The sequence below is a fragment of the Ictidomys tridecemlineatus genome, unplaced genomic scaffold (genome assembly GCF_052094955.1).
Source record: "Ictidomys tridecemlineatus isolate mIctTri1 unplaced genomic scaffold, mIctTri1.hap1 Scaffold_89, whole genome shotgun sequence".
NCBI lineage: Eukaryota > Metazoa > Chordata > Mammalia > Rodentia > Sciuridae > Ictidomys > Ictidomys tridecemlineatus.
Genome location: NW_027526129.1, coordinates 1,020,424 through 1,047,606, shown reverse-complemented (window position 1 = coordinate 1,047,606; position 27,183 = coordinate 1,020,424). Strand labels below are relative to the sequence as shown.

At 39.8% G+C, this 27,183-nt stretch overlaps 1 protein-coding gene and 1 pseudogene across 2 annotated transcripts in view; both read right to left on the bottom strand.

Moving 5' to 3' along the window:
* Positions 1–414, bottom strand: part of LOC144374801 (transport and Golgi organization protein 1 homolog) — a 77,292-nt pseudogene extending 76,878 nt beyond the window's left edge. Inside the window, exon 1 of the transcript XR_013434089.1 lies at positions 285–414. The product of XR_013434089.1 is annotated as a transport and Golgi organization protein 1 homolog (transcript). The remainder of the gene's footprint in view (positions 1–284) is intronic.
* On the bottom strand, positions 313–27,183 carry LOC144374803 (chromodomain-helicase-DNA-binding protein 1-like). The gene is made up of 11 exons (XM_078037572.1): positions 27,077–27,183; positions 25,604–25,635; positions 17,969–18,050; positions 16,744–16,906; positions 13,314–13,406; positions 11,927–12,023; positions 9,923–9,996; positions 8,542–8,652; positions 4,774–4,888; positions 3,835–3,987; positions 313–450 (listed from the first exon to the last, which is right to left on the bottom strand). Exons 4-11 carry the CDS (start codon positions 16,793–16,795, stop codon positions 447–449), a joined length of 699 nt encoding a protein of 232 aa, XP_077893698.1. The 5' UTR covers positions 16,796–16,906; positions 17,969–18,050; positions 25,604–25,635; positions 27,077–27,183; the 3' UTR covers positions 313–446.

Below are 27,183 nucleotides of genomic sequence, written 5' to 3'. Positions count from 1 at the left end.
ATAAACTCCAGAGAAGATGTCTGCGTCAAGGGAGAAAAGGTTCAAATTTAATCCTTGAGACTGACAGGACCATAAACATTAATACCATCACTTGGATTCAAAGTCCAGCTTCAAGGGAACAAGGATTACTCTGGCAGTTCTTGGACCAGGAAGCCTTAAGAATGTCATCAGATGACTACAGGGCTGGGTAGGAAAGAAAGGTCCCAGACTTCCTGTGGGGACGCATCTCACTCACACCCTACCTTGAGGTGATGGAGTCACTGGCTCACCTAACCCCAACTCACTTCCTTCCTCCTGCTCTCTGATCCCTCCTCCAGCTGCAGGCAGGGCATCAGAGGCCCACTGGCTATTCTCTGTCTCTCCCAGGATGGACTCCAGGTCTCCCTTCTCCAGGGTGCTCCCCTCAGAGGACAGCAGTTTATCCAAGCCAAATTTCAGTATGTCACTCAACTTGAATGAAGAAAACGAGAGACCCAGTTAGTTCTCATGAAAACACAGATGAGGATGTGTGACTTGCTAAGTGTCTAAATGATACCAGGTAATTCTTTCCCTGATGGACTTTCTTCTCTTCCATCAAAAATGACACCTGCCAGGCTGTTTTGAAGTTGGATGAGGAATAAGCAGAGAGGTGATAAATGATGATCAGAGATGTTGACTTTGACAATTATTTACAATACCAAAAAAAATTTGGGCCTCCAATTTTTTTGAGGAGTGGGGGCAGATAAAATGATTCCAGCATCTTCTATAGCACTTCTCACCAGCATTTTTTACAGGCACTTCCAGCAGTCCTGAGAGAACTCAGAGAACCTGTTGGCTACCTTCTTACCTCTCCCACTGCCAAACTCTTATAAAGAGAAGGTGCCACTGAATACCTCATCTCACCATGAGCTGCCACCTGTCCTTGCCAAGCCGCTTTGCTACTACAGTGGTTTATGAGACCCACTTTGGCAAAACCATAACCACCCTGATCACCAGACCCAAAAGCCCTTTCTCAATTTCAATCTCCCTGGATAATCCTGCGGCACTCCCCATCCTGCCCTCTTGCTCCCCCTAGGGGATATACTCAGCCTACTTCCTATGGCTACAGGAACCAGAATCTTAGATAGTGTTACCTGGCTTTCATTTGCTACTTGCAACTCTCCACCTCCCTAAGTACTATCTCTTAGGAATTCTGAACCAATTGGGATCCACATCATGGGACTTCATTTTCATTTTGCCCTTTTAGATTTGGTTAATTATCTCTAGATTGCCTATTCTGTAACTTGGAAACTTTAGCTTGAAAATACCTGAGATGAAAACTATGACAAAAACTAAGCAAAACCATACCTGTTATATTTATATTTAACTTTGGTGTACATATATATAACCAAGCCAAATGGCTTTGGCATTTAGTACCCAAAACAGAAGAAAGCCAAGTATTTATGATGAGGCTCAGTCCATACTGGGACCCTTCCCTCTTCCACTCCTTGGACTATGTCTCCTGGCTTCCCTCGCTACTGCTCACTCACAACATGTCTTTAAGGAACTACCCATTTTTTAAATGAAAACCACTTTATTATAGTAACTAAGAGCATGTAGTTGGAAGTTAAAGAGTGCTCGGATTAGAGTCATGAATCTGATGTTTGGAAAATTTCTTAAGATGGAAGTAAAGACAACGTCTATCTCATTTTTTTGTTATTCTTCTTCTAAAACAACTGGAAAAAGTGCACGTCACACAATGCTTAGCACACAGTACGCATTCAATAAGTGTTCACCGCATCTTTATCTGTTCTCTGTTTCTGTTGTGTTCTCCTTCTAAGACAAGGAACCTGCTTTCCTTTTTCAGGACTTCACTGCTCTATACTGCTTAGATTTATCAAACCAGAACCACGTCTTTTACTATTAGATTCTTTTAATAACTTAAAAAAAGTCCTGCTATATTTTGAGACAAGGCAGTGAGTTATCACCCTTGTTCCTGGCAACCATAAATAACTCACAGTCTGGTGGGGAGGAAAGAATCAAGACAGAACCAGAGTGTGATTTCTTGCCATGGCTTGGGCAGGAAGTCCCACCGAGGTCCTCTCCACCAGCCCATAGTTTGTACTGGCCCCAGGATCTGGTCCCATGGCAGAGTTTGTGCCTGTGCATTTCACAATGATGTGCTAGCAGCCAATGCCACAGGGAAACCCCTGACTGAATGCCTGGAGCTCCCTCCACTGGGGAAGCATCTCCTCTAACTCCTGACGCCTGTGCCTTCACAACAGCCCATGATGAGCTCCTCTCCCAAGGTCCTGTAAAGAAGTATATTTAGACACCTACAGTGTACATGCACCTCTCTCTCAAGCTTTCACCTTCCATTTGAAATTGCCTCTTCAATAGTGTGAAAATAAAATGCACAGCCTGCCCGGCCACCATGACAGATGAGCATGCAGAAGACTCAAAACACAAAAGGCCAAAGACTCCAGTTACTCTCTAAGATAAACTAAAGTCAAGCAAACAAACAAAACCTAGGGTTCTTCTTTCGGGTTCTAGTACCCCCAAATCTGTGACCCTTTCCTGCAGGTCAGTGACTCCCTAACAAAAACAGCGCCTTCCCTGTCTGCAATGCTGATGTGTAAAGATACAGATGTGATAAAACTGCCATTTTTACACTCATGCTTGGGCTAGTTGTAAATTTGATGATTGTGCTTGTAATACTGTGTAATTTTTTCCCTTTCATATACCTCTTGAATTTTTTGTTTGATAAGCTGATCCTTTTAAAGCCTGGTTTTTCTTGCAAATTTTTCTAATTCCTTTCTTTTCTGAGTCTCCCTCTAACAATAATGTATATTGATTTTTACTACAAATTCTATTGACTAAAGCCTACATTATCTTCATCTTTCTAATTTCTATCCCTGTCTTCCTACTTTCTACTCTCATCTTTCAGGCTTAAAGGCTTAAAGCCATCTTGGAACTTGCTCTCTCACACTGCCTGCCTCAAAACAATAGCCAACTCCTGTCATTTCTCTGCAGTTTCCTACAGCAGACTTTCCCACAGCTACTACCTTTTCTCAGACATTTATTACTCTCTTCATGCTTGAATCATACTAGATACTAGGGGTTGATCTCTCTGCATCTAATCCCTCAGAAGGACTTGGGGTATATTATAATATAGGTTCAATTTTATCTCAAAGGCTGCTGCTAAGGAATAACTCTAAACCTCCTACCAAAAGAGAGTTCTCTAGGATATTCTAAGACAGCATTTGACTCTCATCTAATTTTTCCTTCTTCAACAAATTAACTCTAGTGCTTTCATCCCTATATCCTATGGCATAATTTTGAATTCCTAATCTTGTTCACTCATCTCTGAGTATTGAATGAGTACTGTAAGTCACTACTCAAAGCGTCTGGGATTAAAGAGGAGCTATGGAACTAATCATCACTGATTTAAAAAAAAGGAAGAAAAATTTTTTTCTTCCTTTTTTTTAACTTAAACAAATTCTCTCTGAGGTAACTCGTGGCACACTCATCTTTAGAAGCCATAAAGAGATTAGATTCTTGATGTTCAGTTACATGCTCAAAGTCATACATCCAATAAGGGATAAGATGTGAATTTCAATCCAAGTTAGATGGTTCAAAGCTCATTCTCTTTATTCTATTTTCTCTGCCTTTAAATGCCACCCTCATTTTTAGCTTGTATGGCACCTTGCATGTAGTTAGGTACTGAGAGGGTAAGAATTAGGCCAATGAAAAAAATGTGTAATTTGCAACAATGGGTGGTTAATGCTTTTATTTTATTCTCATCTTTTATTTGCATTCTCATCCAAAGATAGTACTGGTTATAAATCATGAGACTCTAAAAAGAACACATTTTACCTGGAGGTCAGATCAGGCAAAGGTTTCTGGGCTCCCAGAGTAAAATGGTCTCTTTTTATGATTGTGTTGGTGAGCTGCAGTTTGGAGGCTGCTTTCCTATAAACTATTTCTTCCACAGTGTCTTGGCCAATCAGCTGGATCACTTTCACAGCCCTGTATGGGAGTCAAATGAGAGCAGTGTTAGAAGTCTGCAAAGCTGGGGAAAAAAGCATGCCAGGAAAATACACCCAAAAGGAAGCAAAACCAAATGACACATTCAGGGAACAATGAAAAGGACACTGCTCATTGGGACCTGAGCATTTGTTAGAGAAATCTGGCCTCAACTTCTGTCTGAACTTTTCCCCAAAAGAGGAAGAGGAAGGAAGATGAAGTGACCATTATTGGGCCTTCATCTGTAGCCAGGATAACCCCTGGCAGGCATGTTACCTCAAGTCAAAGGGTAGCTGAACACAACTTTGTTTCCTCTTTGTGATATTGGGAACCCAACCTAGGAGAGCTTTACCATGAAGTTATAATCCTAGCCTTAAAAAAAAGTTTTGAGACAGGGTTTAGGTAAGTTGCAAGGTTGGCTTTAAACTTGATCTTCCTGCTTGAGTCTCCCATGCCGATAATGATTACAGGCATGTGCACCCACTGGCTTTAACTTCATTTTTAAACTGAATTAGGATCTAACGTGAGAAACATGAACTAAATAAATTCTAAGTTTCTTCTAATCATTTTGGAATTTAACTGTTCTTTTCAACAAAGTGAGTCTGAACTGATCATGGGACCACTGATCCCCCAACATGATTCTACAAGCCAGCAGCACAACAGGGTTCAAACCCAGTGGACTCTAACTCCAACGTGGCACTGTTGTCAGGACTACATGGTCCACCTTCCTCCCCAATCCACAGCTGCAAGCCAACAGAGCAGAAAGGTGCCAATGACTAACTCACTCACTTGTTCTGGCCAATTCGGTGAGCTCTGGCAGCTGCCCACAAGTCATTTTGAGGATTAAAATCACTGTCAGAAAAAATAACAGTATCTGCTGCTTTTAAGTTCATGCCAATTCCACCTGAAAACCATACAAAAAAGGAGCATGATCAGCAACACACAAATAAGGAACTAGAAAACACACAAGGCAGGACTGGGTCCTACTGAAAATCTGAAATCAGTCCAACTGACTGGTTTCATCCTTCAAACTGAAATTTCTGCCCCAAACTTCAGGTTTTGACCACCCTACAGTGGTCAAAAGTGCTACCTCACCTTTCATTGCGTGAACTGGGAAAATTTAATTATCAAATATAACAGAATGAGAAGTAAGCAGAAGAAAAGGATGCTTAAGTTAATTGCACGAAGACATTTAATATTTGTTTGAAAACCTTGATTGGATTTTGCTTCAAACAGTCTGTGAATAAGGACACAAGTTCTTTCAGAAAACAGCTCCAAAAATAAGAGGTCTGGGGGCTGCAGTTGTAGCTCAGTGATAAAACACAAGTGATAGAACACGTGAGGCACTGGGTTCCTTCCTCATCACCACATAAAAATAAATAAAATAAAGGTATCATCTGTTATGGTTTAGATGTGGTGTCCTCCAAAAGCTCACATGTGAGACAATGCCAGAAGGTTTGGAGGAGAAATGACTGGGATATAGCTTTAACCTAATCAGTGAATGAATTGCTAATGGGATTAACTGAGTGGTAACTGGGGCATGTGGGTGTGGCTGGAAAAAGGGGTTCAGCAGGCACATGGATAAGGGGTATATATTTTGTATCTGGACAGTGGAGTCTCTCTCTCTCTGCTTTCTGATCATGATGTGAGCTGCTACCCTCAGTCACACTCTCCAGCCATGATGCTGCCTCCCCTGGAGCTCCAAGGAATGGAGTCGGCCTTCTATGGACTAAGACCTCTGAAACCATGAGCCCTCCAATAAACATTCCTCCTCCACAGTTGGTTCTGGTCACAGAGGTGAAAAAGCTGACTAAAACAGTGCCCATCTACAACTAAAAATGTATCTTAAAACAACGAGAGGTCTGCAGTGGGCAGTAAGAAACACACATGACCACACTTGCAGCTTCAACAAGGTAGGAAGACCTGACACTAGCTATGATTAGAGCAGATGATACCTGCCTCTGAGTGGAGAAAACCTGAGAGTGTCTTCCTGTACTGGTTTCCACACTGATCAAAGAAGATGTCGTAAAATCAGTTCAAGACAAGAACACTCAATGCAACAACTCTCTGGTCTTTCTCCAATGGTGCAGGAAAAGGCCAAAAGAGCACTTTGGGTTCAGAAATTTAGAGTACTAAGAAGCAAACCACAGGCTTCTCTTTGATAAATGTGGAAACTGTACAGAACACACTCTAGCCAGGGTCGTTGGAGCTCATTGCTAAAACAGGCCTAAAAGGGCTTGTTCCAAGAACTGAATGAAGGGTTCCTTTCTACAGGACTACTAACTCCTGGCTGGATGTAAGACAAGCCAGGCAGGAACGTTCTCATTGAAGTCTTCCTATAAAATCAAAGTTGGAATAAAGAAATACTAATGACTGAATACGGAGAAAGGCTAAGTTATACCCAATAATAAGAGCTACACTTCTATTTTACTACTGCCAAGCACTTTACATGTGTTGACTCTTTTAACCCTCACAACAACCCTGTGTCCTTGCTAGCACTATTCTCATTTTGCAGATGCTGAAATGGAAACAGCTACATTAAGGGATTTATTTGAAGTTGCACCACTAGAAGATAAAACAGTCAGGATTCCATCCCATATTCCAGAATCTGAGGTCATTACTCCTGGGACAGAGACAGGGTCTCACAGTGTTGCCCAGGCCGGCCTTGAACTCCTGGGCTCAAGCCATCCTCCTGCCTCAGCCTCCTGAGTAGCTGGAACTGTAGGCATGCACTAATGTGCCAGGCTCCAGAACCTTTTTGTCCACTGTATGCTAATTATCAAGGCAGTCATATCATTTGAAAATGTGTTTGTGTTCCATAAGAATTATCTTTCTTGGGCTGGGGATGTGGCTCAAGCAGTAGCATGCTCGCCTGGCATGCGTGTGGCTCGGGTTCGATACTCAGCACCACATACAAAGATGCTGTGCTCGCCGAAAACTAAAAAAAATAAATAATTCTCACTCTCTCTCTCTAAAAAAAAATAATAATAATAATAAAGTTGCTTTGTCATCACTAAAAAAGTTAAAAAAAAATTATCTTTCTCTTGAGTTAATAGTGGCTAGTGCAGCCCTTCCTCACCAAAGATATTTTAAGCTGCATTTAGTTGTTTGGGACATATTCCTAAGCTATCGCTGCCATCTGCCAGCAATATGTGGTAACAACCTCGTGGAAAGCTGGAAGGAAACATTAAATGAAAACGCGGCACAGGTATAGCTACAACACGATGGCACGTATGACAGTTAGTGCGTGAAAAAGGCTAATGTTCAGGACTGCTTCAGCTTCTAGATAATCTACTCTGAGGCCTCCAAGGAGATTAACTAATTTTAGATGTTTCAAACATTATTTGCTCTCTAAATATGAAAAATAAAATCTTAAAACGCGGGGCTGGGGATGTGGCTCAAGCGGTAGCATGCTCGCCTGGCATGCGTGTGGCCTGGGTTCGATCCTCAGCACCACATACAAACAACGATGTTGTATCTGCCGATAACTAAAAAATAAATATTAAAAAAATTCTCTCTCTTCCTCTAAAAAACAAAAATCTTAAACACATAAATAAAATTCCTCTCCCAACACTGACCATGCCTTTGACCACATCCTTTGAGCTTCCCCAAAGACTAATCATGAGACAATGGGACTGAATGACAGGGTGTGTTATATGACCTGGGAAGAGACTGGACCAAAGGAATCTGATTGTATCTTATTATTGGCTTTAAGACACACACTAGAGAAATGATCTCCTGATACTCAAGGGTCATATCTAACACTTCTTTTATAGACCCATATAGTACAAAGCACTTACTAAGTGCTTTCTACATAAGGATGACCTTTCATTCCATAAAGACATTAATCTCTTTATCATCAAGGACACAATTCCTGTTTGTGTTCCTATATCTATTCCATCAGGATTACCATCAAAAAAATAAGATCATGAAACCCAGACTATGAATTCAAAATTAATTTAGGGTTTTTTGATTCAGAATGTAAGAAAAATTCCATTTCCCCAAACCGATTTCAAATTATTTAATACTATGTGAAAGCAACTGGCAAAACCACAAGTGTCATTTATTTATGATTAAGTCATATGGACAATACCATAATAATTATAAATAGCTGTCAGTTTCACTCTAGTCACATTTTAAATAAATCTTTATTAAACTTTATAACACTCTTTCAGAGGTACTCCTGGAGGAAGGGAAACTAGAAAAGAGATTATCTTATTTTCCAAATTCATGGCTAGAAAGGAGAATGAATGAATGTGAATAAAACTTTCCCCCAAATTAAAAACAAAACAAAACAGGACGTTCCTGGTCAGTGGTCTAAGTGGATTAGAATTACTTTCCAACAGGCCCAGGTTTCAGCCTCCCTTCTCACGATCACAGCTTCACAGGTTGAACAGAAAAGAGCTCCACACGAGAAGTCCAGTACTAGGCTACGTAAGTGCTTCGATTCTCTCTTTTTTCAATACTCCTTGGTAAGAACCTCTCCTTTCAGAGAATTAGGGGAAAATGTACCAGTGGTGGGATGACTGTCTGCTTCCTCAACACCCATAGGCTTACCTGCCCTGGTGCTCAGGAGAAAAACAAAGATGGGCTGCTGTCCAAAGCTTTTGATGGCCACGTGTCTCTCTTCGCCTCTCACAGAACCGTCCACACGCTCATAGCTGTAGCCTTTACGTAGAGAAGACAACAACCACACACAGGTCCTTACTCTTTGCAAGGACTCTTAGGAAATAAAATAATCGAGTCATTCCTAAGCCAATGCCTATTTGTCCTTTCCACACCCAAGCCTGCCCTACTTTCAATAAAGCCCAAAGGAAAAATCTCAATTGTTTTATAACTTGATCTTGTTTCTTATTTTATGTGGTACTGAGGATTCAAACCAGTGTCTCTCACATGCCAGGTAAGGGCTCTACCACTGAGCCACAACCCCAGTCTGAAAGATCTAAATTTAGGGGAACAATTCATCACTTCAGTCAAGAGCTTTGTAATGTTGTGAACAACCAATAAAAAAAAAATTCATCACTTCACCAAAAAAATCACCATAACACACTATCCTGGGTTTTAAAACCACAGGCAGCCAAAGTCTTTGGCATTTGCATAGGTAATATTTGGTTTTGACTCTTCCCAGGCCACCCTAAATATCACACACTGGCAGTTGGTGACTACTGAGACACAATCCTGACTTAGGCAAGCAGTAAGACAAGCGCTTGGGAGCCTGCCTGATGACCCAGCACCTGCTTTTTAGTGAAGCTCTAGGGCTCTCCACTTGTCACCACGCATCAGGTCAGGAAGGGGAATTATAATCTCAATTCATGTTTTGGTACTCGAGATTCCTCAATGTGCCAGTAGCTGAAGTGTCCAGTTACTGCAGTACTTGGGGGGCATCAAGTAGATCTGAGAGACCACTCCCAACTAAACTTTAAAACAGTTATTTCTGCGGCTGATACTCTCCCACAGGCTCAAAAAATCAAGCTTTGTCCCATTATCCCACATCAATTTTATTATATATTAAGCAGAGTTCTCAAGTAACTGCCTACATCCCCTATTGTCACAGAAATAACTGCTCTCACCCTCCCTCTGCTTGATTTGTGGGATCTCCATACTATCTATCTTCCCTTTCTTACTAATCCTGCATAAGTACACAACTGCTGAGCTGTCAAGAGACGCTGCAAGTGTTTGTCGCTGAAACTCGACTCACACATTTTTGAAGCCACTCAACATTTTCACAATGTCTGCTCCATACCCATCACCTACATCACCTGGTGAGAATGTGGGTGTTACTTCTGCCCATGTGTCTCTACCCTGCTGTTGATCTTGCTTCACACACCACTGTCCCCTCTCCTCAGCCTTTTCACCTTCTTTGTCTTTAACTTTTTCCTCGGTAACCTTACCACACCCCTTATGACTCTCAGATGATGTAGTGGCCAAGGGGAGTCACCTTTGCAGTCCATATAGTCCTGGAGAATATCCAACATCTGGGTCATCTGAGAGAAGAGTAAGACGCAATGGCCCCTGGCAAGAAGAAGAAAAGGAGAAACTGCCAACTCTAGTAGTGTTTACGGGGAGTGACCCTCAGGCAACATGACCAAAGGGGATAACTTTACACATAAGGGAAATGCTAAAGTAGAAATATCAATGTCCTGTAACTTTCTCAGAAACTCTGAATACTTTATACAAGAAGACAAAGTGCCTCCCCATGTAGCTGCATCCCTCAGAGCAGTCCCAGGGCACCTGTCAATTCACCAGGGAGTGTGGAAGCCCTGTCGTAACCAAGGATCCTCTTTCCGGAATATCACTTCACTCAATGAAGACAGAAGTTTCATTTCAATAGTAAAATAAATATACATGTGAAGAGTAAAGGCAAGGTACAAATGTGTGTGCACCCACTCCCCAAGATCCTGAAGAGCTATGAAAGGCTATCTACTGCTATTCCCACTTGGCGGTACAAGTCATTACCATCTAGAAAAGTCGAAAAGCATCATGTTAGAGAAGCAATCCCCCATGGTACACAAGAAACTTACATATAGAGTGTGAATAAAGGAAAGGATAATTCAAAATAATGTAGAAGAAACAAAATCAGGGTGACAGCCCTTATCATCAGACATTGTTTTAAATTTGCCTGAACAAACAAGGACAATGCTGTCAAAAAAATTTTTTTTCTAAGAAAACGAACTTACCTTAATGTTGCCAGGAGAGTAAGACCAAGAGTTAGGGAGAACATCGGCCAGACTCTAGCCCCATATTTTTGGAAAAAGCACTGAGTTTGAAGGTGAGTACCTGGATTCTTATCTCTCTCTGCCACTTACTACCTATATGACATTGGGCGTGACCTTTCGAGGTCATGAAAAACTTGGATGGAAGGTATCTATAGGTTCTTCTCCATCTCTAACACACACACTTATGGTAGATACGTCAAAGGCCATAAAATACAGTAAGACATGTAATTATGATTATTAACAATTTTTCATATTTACGTTTTAGTCATAGTTGAACACAATACCTTTATCTATTTTATTCTTTTAATTTCTTTAGTTGTAGATGGACATAATAACTTTGTTTTATTTATTTATATTTTTGTACATGGTGCTGAAGATCGAATCTCCTGCCTCACGCATGTGAGGCGAGTGCTTAGTCACTGAGCTATTTATTTATCTTTGTGTGGTGCTGAGGATTGGACCCAGGGCCTCACATGTGCTATCTAGGCAAGCACTCGACCACTGAGCCACAACTCCAGCCCCAGGACATGCAATTATTTAATTTGCAAAAGACTGGGCAATTTTGACAAATCTGAAGTTTTAAGTTAGTTCAGGCCACACCTGGGGCAATCATCCTAAAGGCACAATTCTGAAATTCTTGAGTCTCTTGTCTTTTCCTAGACTCCCCCTTTCCTGTGGTGATGAAGATGTACATGCTGGATACCAGGCTGCTGAACACTAACCAAATGTCATCTTCTGATACCCAACTTGCATTTCAGGGAAAGAGTATTCCCCAACTACGCCTTGAGTTTAAATCAAATCCCAAAGATTAACAAGAACCAGTGTTTACTCAACCTTTATTATGTGTCAGTTCAATTCAAGGAACCAGCAGGCAATTTTAAAAGAAATGCTCAATGTTGACTCATCCTTGTGGATGCAACCAACATAGCTGGACAGATGAGGTGAACATACATTGATCAACAAGGTAGCAGAGTAAGGTAGGGCTTGCCAAGTCCTGGACTGGGATCCTAAATGCTGCAGGAATTCAGGAAAGAAAGGATCAAGGTGGAGGAGTGGGGTTGGATGAGATAGAATGGGGTGGGTGTACAGTTGCAGAGAAAGTAGGCCCTGAATTCCAGGCTTCTAAAAAAGGGAACTTGAATCAGTCTCAAGAATCAGTAAGTTCTTCATTACTCAGGTTTGAACTAGTCACTCCCCAAGAGCAGTACATGTCAACCTATTCCTACCTGGAATTCAGGAATGCCAGCAGCTTATCCAGCAGGTGAAGTTTCCCACTAGCCTCAATCAGGTGGTCTCCAACTTCAAAAGGCTCTGGCTCCACACCTGGAAAGCAGAGAGCCCAATCCTAATTGTGTGCCCTGAGTCAGGGAAAATTCTTAAGTAGAAAACCCAATAGGTAGGCAACAGAGAGAGCCCAAGCTCTTTCTAATGCAGTAGGCCCTTCAGTCTCACCTATTTGAGGCATTTTCTAATTATTTGCTTAATATCAACTGCAGAGCCTGGCACATCCAAAAAGTCTAATAAATATTTATCTAAGAAACAAACTCACTCTTTAGGAAACTGAGGGAAAGGAAGATGCCAGAGATCAAGAAGATCCACAAAGAAAATTCTAAGGCTCTCACTCTAGATAAGAAATCAAGAAATAGGCTTAGGTGTGTATAAAAGTGATTCTCAAGGTACAGGCGGCAGTCAGAATATTCTGGAAGATGTCCTTCAAAATCTATGTTCCTAATGGCCCTTCTCTATTAAAAAAAAAGTTCTAATGTACACTTGATTAAAGTTCTGTTAAACTTTTAAACAGCTCCTAATGGTACTTGGCAGACCCCTTAAAACAAGTACAGCAGACCTTTTGCAATCTTTCTACACTAAGGAATTCCTGGGCCAGCCATCAGAGTGCATCCAAAAACCCCAATGGGAATGAAAATGAAACACTACACATAAATTTGTGGCAACAAGAGCAGTGCTTAGAGGGACATGTACAGAAGTCACTAGGATGAAAGGAGAGAGCAAAGGACACAGAGCAGGAGCATGCAGACAGGAAGAAAGGCAGGAAAAACTGCTACCCCAGAAGCTGAGTGAAGAGCATCCCAAGGAGGAAGCCATCTGCTGTGTCAAGGGATCTGAGAGGTTAACGAAACGTGAACTGACAATGCCTGGGCATCACAGAGAACACAGAGAACTGGGCGTAGTGACCAAGAGGGCTCAAGACGAAAGGAAATCCAATCCTAAAGAAGGGTCAGATGAATCGCCATTATGACCCATTCTGTAAAGCTGCCAGTTTTCCTCTCCACAACTGTCACTATCATGAAAGAAAGAAAAGCTCCCTGCCCTCCAAAAAATCTTAGAAACATTTCTAGATTGCAGAAAAGTAGAGTCCAGGCAAATGCAATGGATCCTGCATTAAGAGAGAAAAAGGAAAGCAGCTTAAGGAATATTACGGGACATGTGAAGAAATCTTCAGTATGAATAACACGAGATATCATTAATATACAGAAAATGAGAAGAAGCAGAGTAGACACATAAATGCAGCAGTTCTGTTGAAGACTCTGGCTATGATTTTGGTTACAGAACTACTAATGAAAAATAATGGGGGGAAACAGGACACTGGCTCACCATCAAACAAATACGGGTGATCCACGCACTTTCGAAGCTGGGATAAGATATTCTGAAGTTTAACTTTCCTTGCCATCTCATTTTCAAATGCATCTGAAATTTTGAAGATAGAGAGGAAAAGGGACTAACAAATCAAAACACAAACAAAACACAAACATAACCTTTCTCATTTCATAGTATTTCCCTCAAGTTTATACTACCCTCCCAAATGGCAATCAATTGCACTGAGAATTAAAATCATATCCATATGGGATTTTCTTACTCCTCACTTTGTTTTGAGAAGGAAGTCTACAAGGTGAACTTAGCAGTGCTTTGTTAAAACAATTGTAAACTTCTAAAATTTCTTCTTTAACTGCTATTGTGGTTTTAAGATGGGAGAAAAAAAAGCAAATAGAGGATAAAAATCATGAGTAGACAAAAGTGTTTGCTATATTGCAGGCATAAGAAAAACCATGCAAGAGGAAAAAGAGAAATTCCATCATGCAACAACCAAGTCTGAGCTACACTTAACATTGCTATTGTTCCACATCAGGTGATTGGCATATCATTCAGAATACAAAATTCTACCTTATATTCTTGCTACACAAAGTGAGTGTAATCATAAATATTTCCCTGCACAAAAATCACATCCCCATTTAGTTTCTTAATGGACCAAGTGTCCTCTGAATAACTAGGTCTTTCATCAAAATAGCCTTGTATTTTTTCTGCAATGCTGACATGCCATGGTATATCACTACTTCTGTCTTTTTGGGAAGTTCTTTAGCTACCACTGCTTTCACTCTCCTCAGCAGAAACGGCTGCAAGAGGTTGTGAAGTTCACTTGCTGTGGAAGGAAACAACATAAAAGAGTGTGGTACAAAAATACAGCAGAGGCGCCGAACTACTAGAGAACATGGAGCAACTCACTTTCCTCATTTTCATGCTAATTCTGCGTTCTAAGTCTGTACAGTAAGTTTTCAGTTACAGATGCTCCTGGACTTACAAAGGGATTACATTCCTATAAACCCATCACAAACTGAAAATATCTTAGATGTAAAAAGTGCCTTGAACGGACCTAACATACCAAACACCACAGCTCAGCCCACCCTACCTCAAATGTGCTCAGCACTTACATTAGTCCACTCAGCAAAATAATCTAACCCAAGCCTCTTCTATGAAAAACTGTGAATACTTCATGTAATGTGCTGAATGCCTGTGACTAAACAACTGACAACACAGAGCACTGTGTGGTATCAGTTACTTACCCTCAGGGTCGCTGAGTCATTGGGGAGTGGTGCCTCGCTGCTGCCACCCCGCCTCACAGGACAGTACCTTACAACCTATCCCAAGTCTGGGAAAAGACTGAAACTCATGCCTTCTTATGGCTGAAGAGCATCCCATCCTGTATCTACACCACATTTCCTTTTTATCTGCTAATGGACGTCTAGGTGAGCTCCACACTCTGGGTACTGTTAAGAGTGCTGCAATGAACACAGGAGCACAGACATCTCTTGACATGTCGATCCCCTTCTTCGACTATATGCCCAGTATGGGATTGCTGAATTGTACAGCAGTTCTATTTAGTTTTCTGAGGAAACGCCATCCTGGTTTTTACGATGGCCATACCATCTCCATTCCCACCCGGGTGTCTCAGAGTTCCACTTCCACCACAGCCTTGCCAGCGTTTGGTGTCTGTAATAACCATTCTAAGGGGGGGGGAGGTTTCCCATTATGTTCCTGATTTGCATTTCCCTGATGATTATATTGAACATTCTAATATAACTAACAATAATGCATTTTATATCTTAAACCAGTTAGAATCTAGAATTTTGAATATATTCAACATAAAGAAATGATAAAGGTTTTGCTATATGATATGCTAATGACCTAAGTGATCACTATGCAAAACATCAACAGGTATAAATATGTACCTCAAACATAGGTACAAATAGGTACACCAATAAAAATTTGAAGTTCAAAGTACAGTTTCTATTGAATGTTGCTGCTTTTGTAAAGTGGTAAAGTCAAAAAATTATAAGCTGAACCACCATAATTAGAGGACCAATCATTTCTCCCTATCCTGGTTTCTTCCTATTCCTTCTGGACTTGTTACTGGCTTTTAATACCCAAACTACAACACTCAAAGAACTGGATTCTTCTTAGGAATAATCTCATTTTCAAGACACTGTTTTCCAGGGTATTCTTCATTCCATCTCACTGATCAGCATACAGCGTAGAAATGCAGGGTGAGCAATACTGTCTCCATGTTTATGACAGTTAAGTGAGGCTCAGAGAAATCAGACCACTTATCCATGGACACACAAGTGAATGTGAAAATGGCGAGCATTAAAAGTGGATTTTTAAAAACTTCTAATCCCTTGTTCTTTTACAGGCATCTTAGACTTCAAAAGCTACACTGTTGGAAGTATACATCATGTAGGAAAACCAGAAACAGAAAACAAAAATACAAGCAACCTGTTAAATGTGAAATTCAGATAAACAATTCATAGCTCTTCAGTACCAGTGTGTCCCTTGTCATTTGTAATTAGATGTCCCATATCTGACAACTCTAAACATGGGAGTAATCAATCAGAGCAGGTTTGCTGGTCATCTTTACCCTGTGGTTTGGGAATTTTTGCTCTAAGAACCCTCTGCAACTCATATTTAACCAGCACACACATAATCATTGGGAGGCCCCCTGCCATCTGTTTTGGACAATCATCCTAGGGTATTCAGATATTATGGGAATGTTCCACAAGGCAGAGTGGCAAAGGTATAAGAAAAAGCTACGGTTATACGAATGAAGGCTTCCCTTTTCCCTTCCACATCCCAATCATCTCGAACTTCTGGTTAAAAGAAAACAGCAGTGTTGTAGAATTCTTAACAGTAGTCTGGGTCTATAGCATGCACTTACTTTTCTCCACTGGCAAGTGGCATGGAAAGTTAACAAAGTCTATAATTTTTATAAATTACAAGTTGAAGCAGCATGGTAACATGAACTTGAGGCATGAGGATGGTAAGCTGAAGGCCAGCCTATGAAACTGAGCAAGACCCTGTCTCCATTTTTTTACAGAAGGACTGGGAATGTATCCCTGTGGTAGAGCACCCCTGGGTTCAATCTCCATACCACAAAGAGAAAAAAAAATGAAAAAAAAATTTGAAGTTGGTTTTTAAAAAAGCACACATATCAGTGGGTACTTTCTACTTTTTCCAAAAGTGAACCAATAAGCCCCACTGCAGAATCATGTAACAAACAAGTAAGAGCCATGGATAGCAAACAAGTGGATACCACATGAGGGACCATCATATGCCTTATATCTGTGGTGGTTTTTCTCCCTGGAAGGCATTCTCCAGTTATTGATTCTCTTCCTTTTCAATCTACAACTCTTATGCATTAGGGAAGTTTCTGTGTCAAGATCTCTTGGGGATAATTTGCTAAATGGGAATTAACCTGATTTGGACTCTTTTTCAATATCCCAGTAACGTTCAACAAAATCCTCCATCTGTTCCTTGGAAAACAGGTCAGGTTCCACAAAATTGAGGAGAGAGTAGAGCTCTTGGAGGCTGTTCTGGATAGGAGTTCCAGTCAACAGGAGACTGAAGACCACCGAGAACTAGAATATGTAAATTAACACAATTAAAAATCTCTACCACTGGTAAGCAAAACCAAATGACCCATCACAACATTTATTTGAAGACAGAGGGACATGATATAACACAATGAACCAAGGCAAATGAAATCAGAAGGCTCAGGTTCAAGTTGTACACTCTATTTAAAATTGGGGGAGGCATAAGGTATATCCAATGCATCTACAACTGCAGACAGGAGTATAAGATCTTTATTTGTAAAAAAAAAAAGAGAGAGAGAAAAATTAAAAGCACTCAAAAGAGAGTTGAAACATCTCCAAAAATACAATGCATTTTATTGGGGTAGGGTCTGACTCATTTGATAACTAGATTTTAGTAAATGTTATCTTCTATATAAAAGAGAAAGGAATAGTAATTAGCCATATTAAATACTACTTTTGTCACTGCCCTCCAAAATAGGTTTATTTAGCTCTGCAGAAGTCTTAATACAAAAGTTTTAATTTATGAGATGGACATCATTATCCGAAGTACATGTATGAAGACACGAATGGTGTGACTCTACTTGTGTACAACCAGAGATATAAACAATTGTGCTCTATATGGGTAATGTGAATTGTAATGCATTCTGCTATCATATATTACAAATTAGAATAATAATAATAAAGTTTCAATTTAGTTGGCTCTGTATAGACTAAACTAAGTGGTTTTAAAGGGGAGTTAGAGGGGAGAAGGAACGGTGAACAGATGGGTATAGGATTTCTGAGCCAGGAAACTGCTCTGCATGATACTATAGGGTGGAAACATGCCATCACCTGTTTGTTCAAACTCACAGGACATGCAACAGCGAGTGAATCCAGCATTACGGACTCTGGTGACACTGCGGTGCCAATGTAGTTTCATTAGTTTTAACATCTCTCTTCAGGGAGAGGCTGAGATGGGGGAAGCTAGGCTTGTAAAGGGGCAGGGGATATATGGGAACTCTCTACCTTCTATTCAATTTTGTTGTAATCCTAACTTGCTCTAAAAAATAAAGTCTATTAAAAAAGGAAGGGGGGTGTGTAAAAACTAAGACTATCCTTTGAGTTTACCTCTGAGAGTGTCTTATGCAGCAGAGAGCTTTGGCTTTTCAATCTGTGGGCTTCATCCACAACAAGAACACTCTAGGAGAAGCTGTGAGAGAAAATCCAAACTTTCAGCTTCATGTAGCTCAAATATATTTCACAATCACATCTTACTATACAATTATGACTTGTTAGAAAAACTAACAGCCCACTCTGATAGAAGCATACCTGGCATCATGACCTTCCTATCTGGAAAGGTTACCATGTGCTTTGTTTTCCCCTCATATGAGAGAGCTCTATGCAGAAAGTAAGGAGCCAGAGACAGAAATGGAAGGATACATTTATCATATTGTACTCTGTAACAGACATTGTGCTTGTGGCTTTGTGTGCAATTTAATCCAAGGAATAAGACAAGTAACCATAATCGTGCCAACAAGGACACTAAAACTCTGAAAGGCTAGGTAACTAGGTAAAGATCATAAGAGCAGAGCAGAGATTCAAACCCATAAGAAAAATCAGGAGACAGTGATGTCACAGCAGCTAAAGGAGTAGGACTTTAAAATGGGAGAGTGGTGAACAGGATCACGGAGATGTCCAGGATGATGTAGCCACTGGACTTGTTAACGTGGAGGTCACTGGGGGCTGCTGCCACAGCAAGTTTATAGTATGGTATGTCACAAGAGCAATTTCTCAAGAAGTTTCAGTACTAGAATCATATTTTTAACAGATGCTACTGGTGGAAAGCTGTTTAAAAAATCCAAAATATGGAAAAAGATTGGATGATATTCTAGATGCATTAACTTAAAATAACAAAAAATGAAAATAAACTATCTAATAATAGGTGATAAAATGATAAATGGTAGCTGCAAAATACAATAATGAAAAAGGTATAAATATTGAATATCCTTTTAAAAATGTGAAAATCATGCAAAAGATAATAAAGTGGGCGTTATAAGACTTTTAAGTTTTTAATTTTATTGGTAAACATTATGGAATCCCACTGCATTATTTTTGCACTTGTAAAACTAAGTGTGTCAAACAAAAAAGTGGGTAAGGAAGGACAATACCTGAAAAATTAAAACAAACGTCTGTGTAAAGGCTGGCCTATAAAAAGGAAGCCTTCCTTCCAATACCACGACAGACACTACAGACAAACAGGAAGATAATCAGAAATGATGTTGAAAACTTGTACTCCAATAAAATAGAAAACCTCAAAGGCATTGACAAATTTCTAGAGTCATATGATTTGCCTAAATTCAATCAGGATGAAATACACAATTTAAACAGATCAATTTCAAATGACGATGGGCTGGGGATGTAGCTCAAGTGGTAGCGCGCTCGCCTGGCTTGCATGCGGCCTGGGTTCGATCCTCAGCACCACATACAAAGATGTTGTGTCCGTCGAGAACTAAAAAATAAATATTAAAATTCTCTTTCTTTCTTTCTCTCTTAAAAAAAAATTCAAATGACGGAATAGAAGATACTATCAGAAGTCTACCAACCAAGAAAAGCCAAGGACTGGATGGATAAACAGCCGAGTTCTACAAGACCTTTAAAGAAGAACTAATACCAATACTCTTAATTAATTTCAGGAAATAGAAAAAGAGGGAGCACTTCCAAACTCATTTTATGAGGCCAATATCACCCTGATTCCAAAACCAGGCAAAGACATATCAAAAAAAGAAAACTTCAGACCAGTATCTCTAATGAACAAGATACAAAAATTCTCATAAAGTTCTGGCAAATGGAATAGAAAAACATCAAAAAGATTGTGCACCATGATCAAGTGGGATTCATCCCAGGGATGCAAGGTTGGTTCAACAGAAATCAATAAATGTAAGCCATCACATCAATAGAATTAAAGATAAGAATCATGTAATCATCTCAATAGATGCAGAAAAAGCATATGACAAAATACAGCACTTCTTCATGTTCAAAACACTAGAAAAACTAAAGATAACAGGAACATATCTCAACATCATAAAGGCTCTCTACGCTAAGCCCCAGGCCAACATCATTCTAAATGAAGAAAAATTGAAGACATTCCCTCTAAAAACTGGAACAAGACAGGGATGCCCTCTTTTACCACTTCTACTTAACACAGTACATGAAACACTGGCCACAACAATTAGACGAAAGAAATCAAAGGGATACATATAGGAAAAGAACTCAAATTGGCATTATTTGATGATGATACGATTCTACACCTAGAAGACCCTAAAAGTTCCACCAGATAACTTCTAGAACTAGTAAATAAATGAATGTAGCAGGATATAAAATCAACATCATAAGTCAAAAGCATTTCTGTATATCAGTGTCAAAGCCTCTGGAAAGAAATGAGAAAAACTATCTCGTTCACAATAACCTCAAAACAACAACAATAAAAATAAAACAAAAACAAAACCAAAAACAAAACAAAAACCCCAGAACACACACAAAAAACTTGGGAATCCACTTAAGGAAAGAGGTAAAAGATCTGTATAAAGAAAATTATAGAATCCTAAAGAAAGAAATCAAAGAAGGCCTTAGAAGATGGAAAGATCTACCTCGCTCTAGGTTAGGCAGAATTAATGTTTTATCAAAATGACCATACCACCAAAAGCAGTTTACAGATTTAATGCAATTCCAATCAAAATCCCAATGGCATTCCTCATAAAAACTGAAAAAGCAATCATGAAATTCATCTGCTAAGATAAGAGACCCAGAATAGCTAAAGCAATCCTTAGCAGGAAGAGTGAAGCAGGGGGCATCACTATACCAGACCTTAAACCATACTACAGAGCAATAGTAACAAAAAAAACATGGTATTGGCACCAAAACAGACTGGTAGACCAATGGTACAGAATAGAGGGCACAGAGACTAACCCACAAAATTGCAATTATCTTATATTAGACAAAGGTACCAAAAACACACACTGGAGAAAAGATAAACTCTTCAACAAATGGTGCTGGTAAAACTGAAAATCCACGTGCAAAATAAAATTAAACCCCTAACTCTCACCATGCACAAAACTCGAGTCAAAATGGATCAAGGACCTGGGAATAAAACCAGAGACCCTGCATCTAATAGAAGAAAAAGTAGGCCCTGATCTCCATCATGTGGGATTATCCCCCAACTTCCTTAATAAGACTCCTTTGGTGCCAGAATTAAAATCAAGAATCAATAAATGGGACAGATTCAAACTAAAAAGTTTCTTCTCAGCAAAAGAAACAATTTGTGAGAGTGTACATCTTGGGAGCAAATCTTTACCCCTCATATATCAGACAGAGCACTCATCTTTAGGGTATATAAAGAACTCAAAAAGCTAAACACTAAAATAAATAAATAAATAGATAGATAGATAGATAGATAGATAGATAGATAAATAAATAACCAACCAACCAACCAGCCCACCCAATCAATAAATGGGCCAAGGACCTGAACAGACACTTCTCAGAAGATGATATACAATCAGTCAACAAATATATGAAAAAAAAATGTTCATCAACGCTAGCAATTAGAGACATAAAAATCAAAAGTACTCTTAAGATTTCATCTCACTCCAATCAGAATGGCAGCTATTATGGACACAAACAACAATAAGTGTTGGCGAGGATGTGGGAGAAAATACACTGCTGGTGGGACTGCAATTGGTGTAGCGAATATGGAAAGCAGAATGGAGATTCCTTGGAAAGCTGGGAATGGAACTACCATCTGACCCAGCTATCCCACGCCTCGGTCTATACTCAAAGGACTTAAAAACAGCATACTATAGGAACACAGCCACATCAATGTTTATAGCAGCACAATTCACAATAGCTAAACTGTGGAGCCAACCTAGATGCCCTTCAGTAGATGAATGGATTGAAAACCGTGGCAAACATACACAATGAAATATTACTCAGCAATAAAAGAATAAAATCATGGCATTTGCAGGTAAATGGATGGAGTTGGAGAATAATGCTAAGTGAAGTTAACCAATCCCAAAAATCCAAATGCTGAATGTTTTCTTTGATATAAGGAGGCTGATTCTTAGTGGGGTAGGGAGGGAGAGCATTGGAGGAACAGACAAACTCTAGATAGGGCAGAGGGGTGGGAGGGGAAGGGAGGGGGCATGGGTTTAGAAGTGATGATAGAATGTGATGGACACTATTATCCTAAGTACATGTATGAAGACATGAATGGTGTGAATATACTGTGTATAAAACCAGAGATATGAAAACAACATGCTCTATATATGTGATATGTATTGCAATGCATTCCGCTGTCATACATAAATAAAAAAACTAATACAAAGAAAGATAATTAACCCATAATGAATGTGTTGGTCAGCTTTCTGCTACTGTGACAAGTAGCTGAGATAATGAGTTTATAAAGTAAAAAGTTTTACTCTGGCTCACAATTTTGGAGGGTCAGTCCACCATCAGCTGGACCCCTTGCTGTTAAGCACACCATGGCAGAAGGGCATGGCAGAGCAAGCCAGCTATCTCAAGGCTGGGACAGAGAGAGCAAAGAAGAGGCTGGATCCCTGCTACCCATTACAAGGACACATCCTCAATGAATGACCAGAAGACATCCCATGAGGGCTCACCTTTCAAAGGTTCCACACACTCTCACCAGTTTCATGCTGGGGACCAAGACTTTAACATATGAGCCTTTGCGAGATATATAGGATCCAAACTATAGCAGTAAATCTCAATAAGTACTAGCTGTTAATAATATCATCTTCTTCCTCACTTTTACTCAACTCTTTTTTAAGCATCTCCCATTTTTCCCTCTTATTTAAACCATTTAATAAATATGTTTACACAGTTCTTGTGTCCCACAAGCACTGTAAGAGGAATTTTGGAGGGAAGGAATTAAATGTGGGAAATCTGATCACAGAGGCTCACAGTATAGGCGGTGGGCAGGTTAATAAATACACTGGCACTCTACCTACTGGTGAGCACATGCCACCCTTTTGCCTTTGTTTCTGTTTGTCTGCATCTGCTACAAGACTACACACCCCTGAAAGTCAAGGTCAATGTCTTAATCTTCTCTATCCCTATGGCCTCATCTGGACCATGATTCAATAAATATTTGCAGAAAAACAACAACAAAAAAAAGGAAGCCTTCCTCCTCAGAGGAAGAAAAAATGAGAAAATTGAGAGGAAGAGGGCCAGAGATAGACACTCAGCTAATGAGAGTGGAGTAGGAGAAGACTGAACTGGGGATCCAAAGAGAGGGCAGGAAGTCCAAGGAGAGCACTGGGCAGAATAAGCAGGGGATATATTTAGGATTATAAGGAGACAGGGTCCCCATGAGGTTGGATAGTAGTTATGACATAGGTGGTGAGCGTTCATAGTATAGTTCCACTCAAAACAGACTAGGTCTTATTCCTTTGGAAGGACTAGACACAGATATGTATATACACAAACATCTAAAAATGCTTATTTAACGCAAAAGGCTAAGTGAAGTGGATTTTGGTTCAATGAGTGAAAGTGGATTGAATCACTCATCAAAGGAAATTAAAGATTGTTTCCCGGAAACGAAAGTAGAGGGAATTCCAACACAAGAATGGAGAGTTCAACAAGGGAACTCCTGATCTTCTCGATACAAGATTTTACAAGTCTACTGTCTGTTGTCCAAAAGATTTCAATATTTCATGGCGATAACATACAACTTTAAATGGCCTTCATAAACCTCTTGAGTGCAGATTTTATCACATTGCCTATTTTCAGAATGTAAAATATAGCAATGGAGAAATATAACATTAACAAACATACTAAAAGAAACAACTATGTTGTTGGGATTCTTGATATGAGTCAATATTATAAATGTCTCTTTATTACTAAGGCTCTTAAATCCACCCAGAAATGCATTCAGAACAGACTGAAATGTAAAAATGTGTTTCTACTGAATAAGGTGACATTTCAATGCTTCTACCTACTTAGAGACACTCTCTTAAAAACACGGTCCAGGGCCTGGGGCTGTGGCTCATCAGTAGAGCACTTGCCTAGCATGTGCGAGGCCCTCGTTTTGATCCTCAGCACTACATAAAACTAAATAAATATAATAAAGGTATTGTGTCCAACTACAACTAAAAAAATAAACATTAAAAAAAAGAGGCCCAAAGCACCAAGTGCTGGGTTTGAATGTCTGCTCTGCCTTACTTGGATTCTTAATCCCTTAATTTCCTCATTTGTAAAATGAATAATAATCTCTGCCTACTAGGATTTTCATGAAACCAAAATGGGACAATTTACATAAAGTACCCAAGAACATTTATGTCCCAATCTTATTACCTTCTGAGACCTGCCAGATAGTACCATGTTTCATGGATATCTTTGTACTCCTCATCCCTCTATTGTACAGACCATGGGGCAGCGCTATAATTTACTTTCCTGGTTATTACCAGTAACTCTCCCTTTCCATGGAGAGACTTCAAAACAAGACAAGTTGGATATTAAGTAGCCAAGAAGAGCTGGGGGAAGGACTGAGTGGAAGAGCAGTTGGGAGGCTCTCAGCTCAATGCCCAGAACCATAAAATGAAATGACATGAAATAACGTGACACGACATAAAATGAAATAAAGTAAAAAGAAAGAAAAAGAGGGAACACATCATATGCTCATTTAAATGTAAATTAAGTAAAACAAAATACTGGAGGGAATCATAAAATCTTGGGCCCAGTCATCAAAGTAAGAGTAAAACAGAAACTCATTCACAACAATCTGGATGAGAAAAAATATTTAAAATATTGATAAGGCCCTTTGAGAACAAAACCTTCTGAGTATGAAAGATGCACACAGGGTACAACGGGGCACACCTACAATGACAACTACTTGGGATGCTGGAGGATTGCAAATTTGAGTCCCGTCCCAACGACTTAGTGAGACTATCTCAAAATAAACAATGAAAAGGGCTGGGCATGCAGCTCAGTGGTAAATGCCCCTGAGTTCAATCCCCAGTAACAAGACATAGTTAAATGGACAAATTACAAGTATACTTCAAGCTTCTTTTCCAAATAGTCAGTTCTACAGCACTGACTGCTGCTTGGTAATTGCCAGGAAAAGGCTCCTATACTACAGTGAAATCTCAAGCAGCAGTCCTGAGAACGTGTCTGTGCAAGTTACAGTGTAAAGAATCCAGTTTCCAGGCTGGATGCAGTGGTCCACCTGTAATCCTGGAGACTCTGGGAGCTGACGCATGAGGATTACAAATTCAAGGCCTTCCTTGGCAACTCAGAAAGACCCTGTCTCAAAATTTAAAAAATTAATAAATAAAAAGGACTGGAGATGTTGCTCAGTGGTAGAGTACTCCTGGGTTCAATCCCCAGTACCAAAATAAAACCAAAAAATGATAAAAATCTGCTAGTAATATAAATCTCTAGTAATCTGCTAAACATCAACCATGTAGATTTAATCTCAGTTGTCACAACAGTCATCCAAAGTAAAAAAGGTAACTACCCCCAGTTTACAGATGAGGACACTGAAGTTGATGGAAATTAAGAAACCATCCCAATAACACAGAGCTAATGAGTAGAGGTTAGATCATAGAATTCCCACCATGCCTGCCTATACATCCACAGGACCCAAAGACAGACCAGACATATCAGGAAAGAGGCCAAGTATCAAAAAAATGTAAGAAAAGACAAGACTTCCACACATTCAGCACAGTTTCTGACAAGGTACAGTATACTCACGATTTTAGAAACGGTGCATCTTTCAAGCAAATCTGAAAAATTAAGGAAGACACATTAAAAAGACTGGTATTGCTGGGCATGGTGGCCCACACCTGAATCCCAGCAGCTTCTGTAGACTCAGGCAGGAAGGTGGCAGGCTCAAAGCCAGCCTTAGCAACTTACTGAGACTTTGTCTTCAAAAACAAAAAGGGCTGAGGATTGGCTCAGTGGTTAAGTACCCTTAGGTTCATTCCTTGGTACCAAAATAAAAAAAAGTTAGAATTAAAAAAATAAAGACTGGTATTGTTAAATTCTGATTATTTCTTGTTAACTCTCTTAAACCACAGGATCTAAGCCTTTAACTTGTTTACTAAGTTAAAAACTAAGCACAATTTCTAAGTAGCACTATCACACAAACAGATAGAAGTTATGGTTAAGTAGAGACTTCAAACCAAGACAAGTTGGATATTAAGTAGCCAAGAAGAGCTGGGGGGAGGACTTACTTAGATAAGGATTTAAAACAAGACTGAAACTAGGCATACTGCATTCCTATCCCCCGGTTATCAGACATGATGCCTCTGTACATGAAACCCTCTGCCCTGCTACCTGACTCCTCCTGTTCATCAACAAAGAGGGCTAAAGTGCCACTTTCTGGGAAGCTTTCCACTTAATCCACCAGTAGAGAGGGAAATATGTCTAGCTACCTTGAAGCACAGTGATCCTGCACTTCGTTTGGTCACAGTCCCTCTTTGACAATGTGATGAAGGTGGATGTCCTCCTAGAAAAATGTGTGCTCTCAAAAAAAAAAAAGTCAATATAATTCAGTGGGTTCTACAACTTCTAAGGTCCCAGGTTAGGAGAAACGAATGAATACTTCATCAGTAGTCAGCAGCACATGAAAACATGACTTCTGTTTTAGGTCTTGCTGAAGATGGGCTCTTTCCTCCTCGTCCCCTGCATATGTTACACAAGAAAGACCTGGAGCAAATCTAAATCCAAGGAAAGAATCAGATGAACCCAAATGCCACAGCCATGAGATGGTGTGTGCATGTCATGGACGGACTGCAGTGTGCAGACGCCATTCATTAGGTGCTGGTCACAGAACTGTACCTAGAATAATGGTTAAACCCCAGGATAAGGTCTGTGTTAAGCAGGGAGAAGGATCAGGTCTAAGAGGGTCTTGTGCTAACTAAAAATGCAATGATGTTTCTCACTTTAGTTACTTCCTATGTTACTGTGAGAAGGACAGTTTCTCCTTTACATCAGCAAAATTTACTGAGAATAAGTACTAGCCTTTAAATTGTAGAAGGGTAACAGTAACACCCACTGGATCCTCCCCTATCAGATCTTGTGTCTTGCCTACACTGTTTCAGTTCAACCTTTCTGGAATAAAATCATTGAATATGACAAGATTTTGCTTTATGATCTTCTATCCATCATCTAGAAAAATATCTTAACATAAACAATACAAGTTCAGCTACATCTACTCTGTACCTTTCTATTTCTTCTTTCCAGTTGTCCAAAACAGACAGAGGACTAAGAATCAGAAATGGTCCTTCATCATTTAACCTTCCCGTCAAGTAAATGAGGAGAGCAATCGT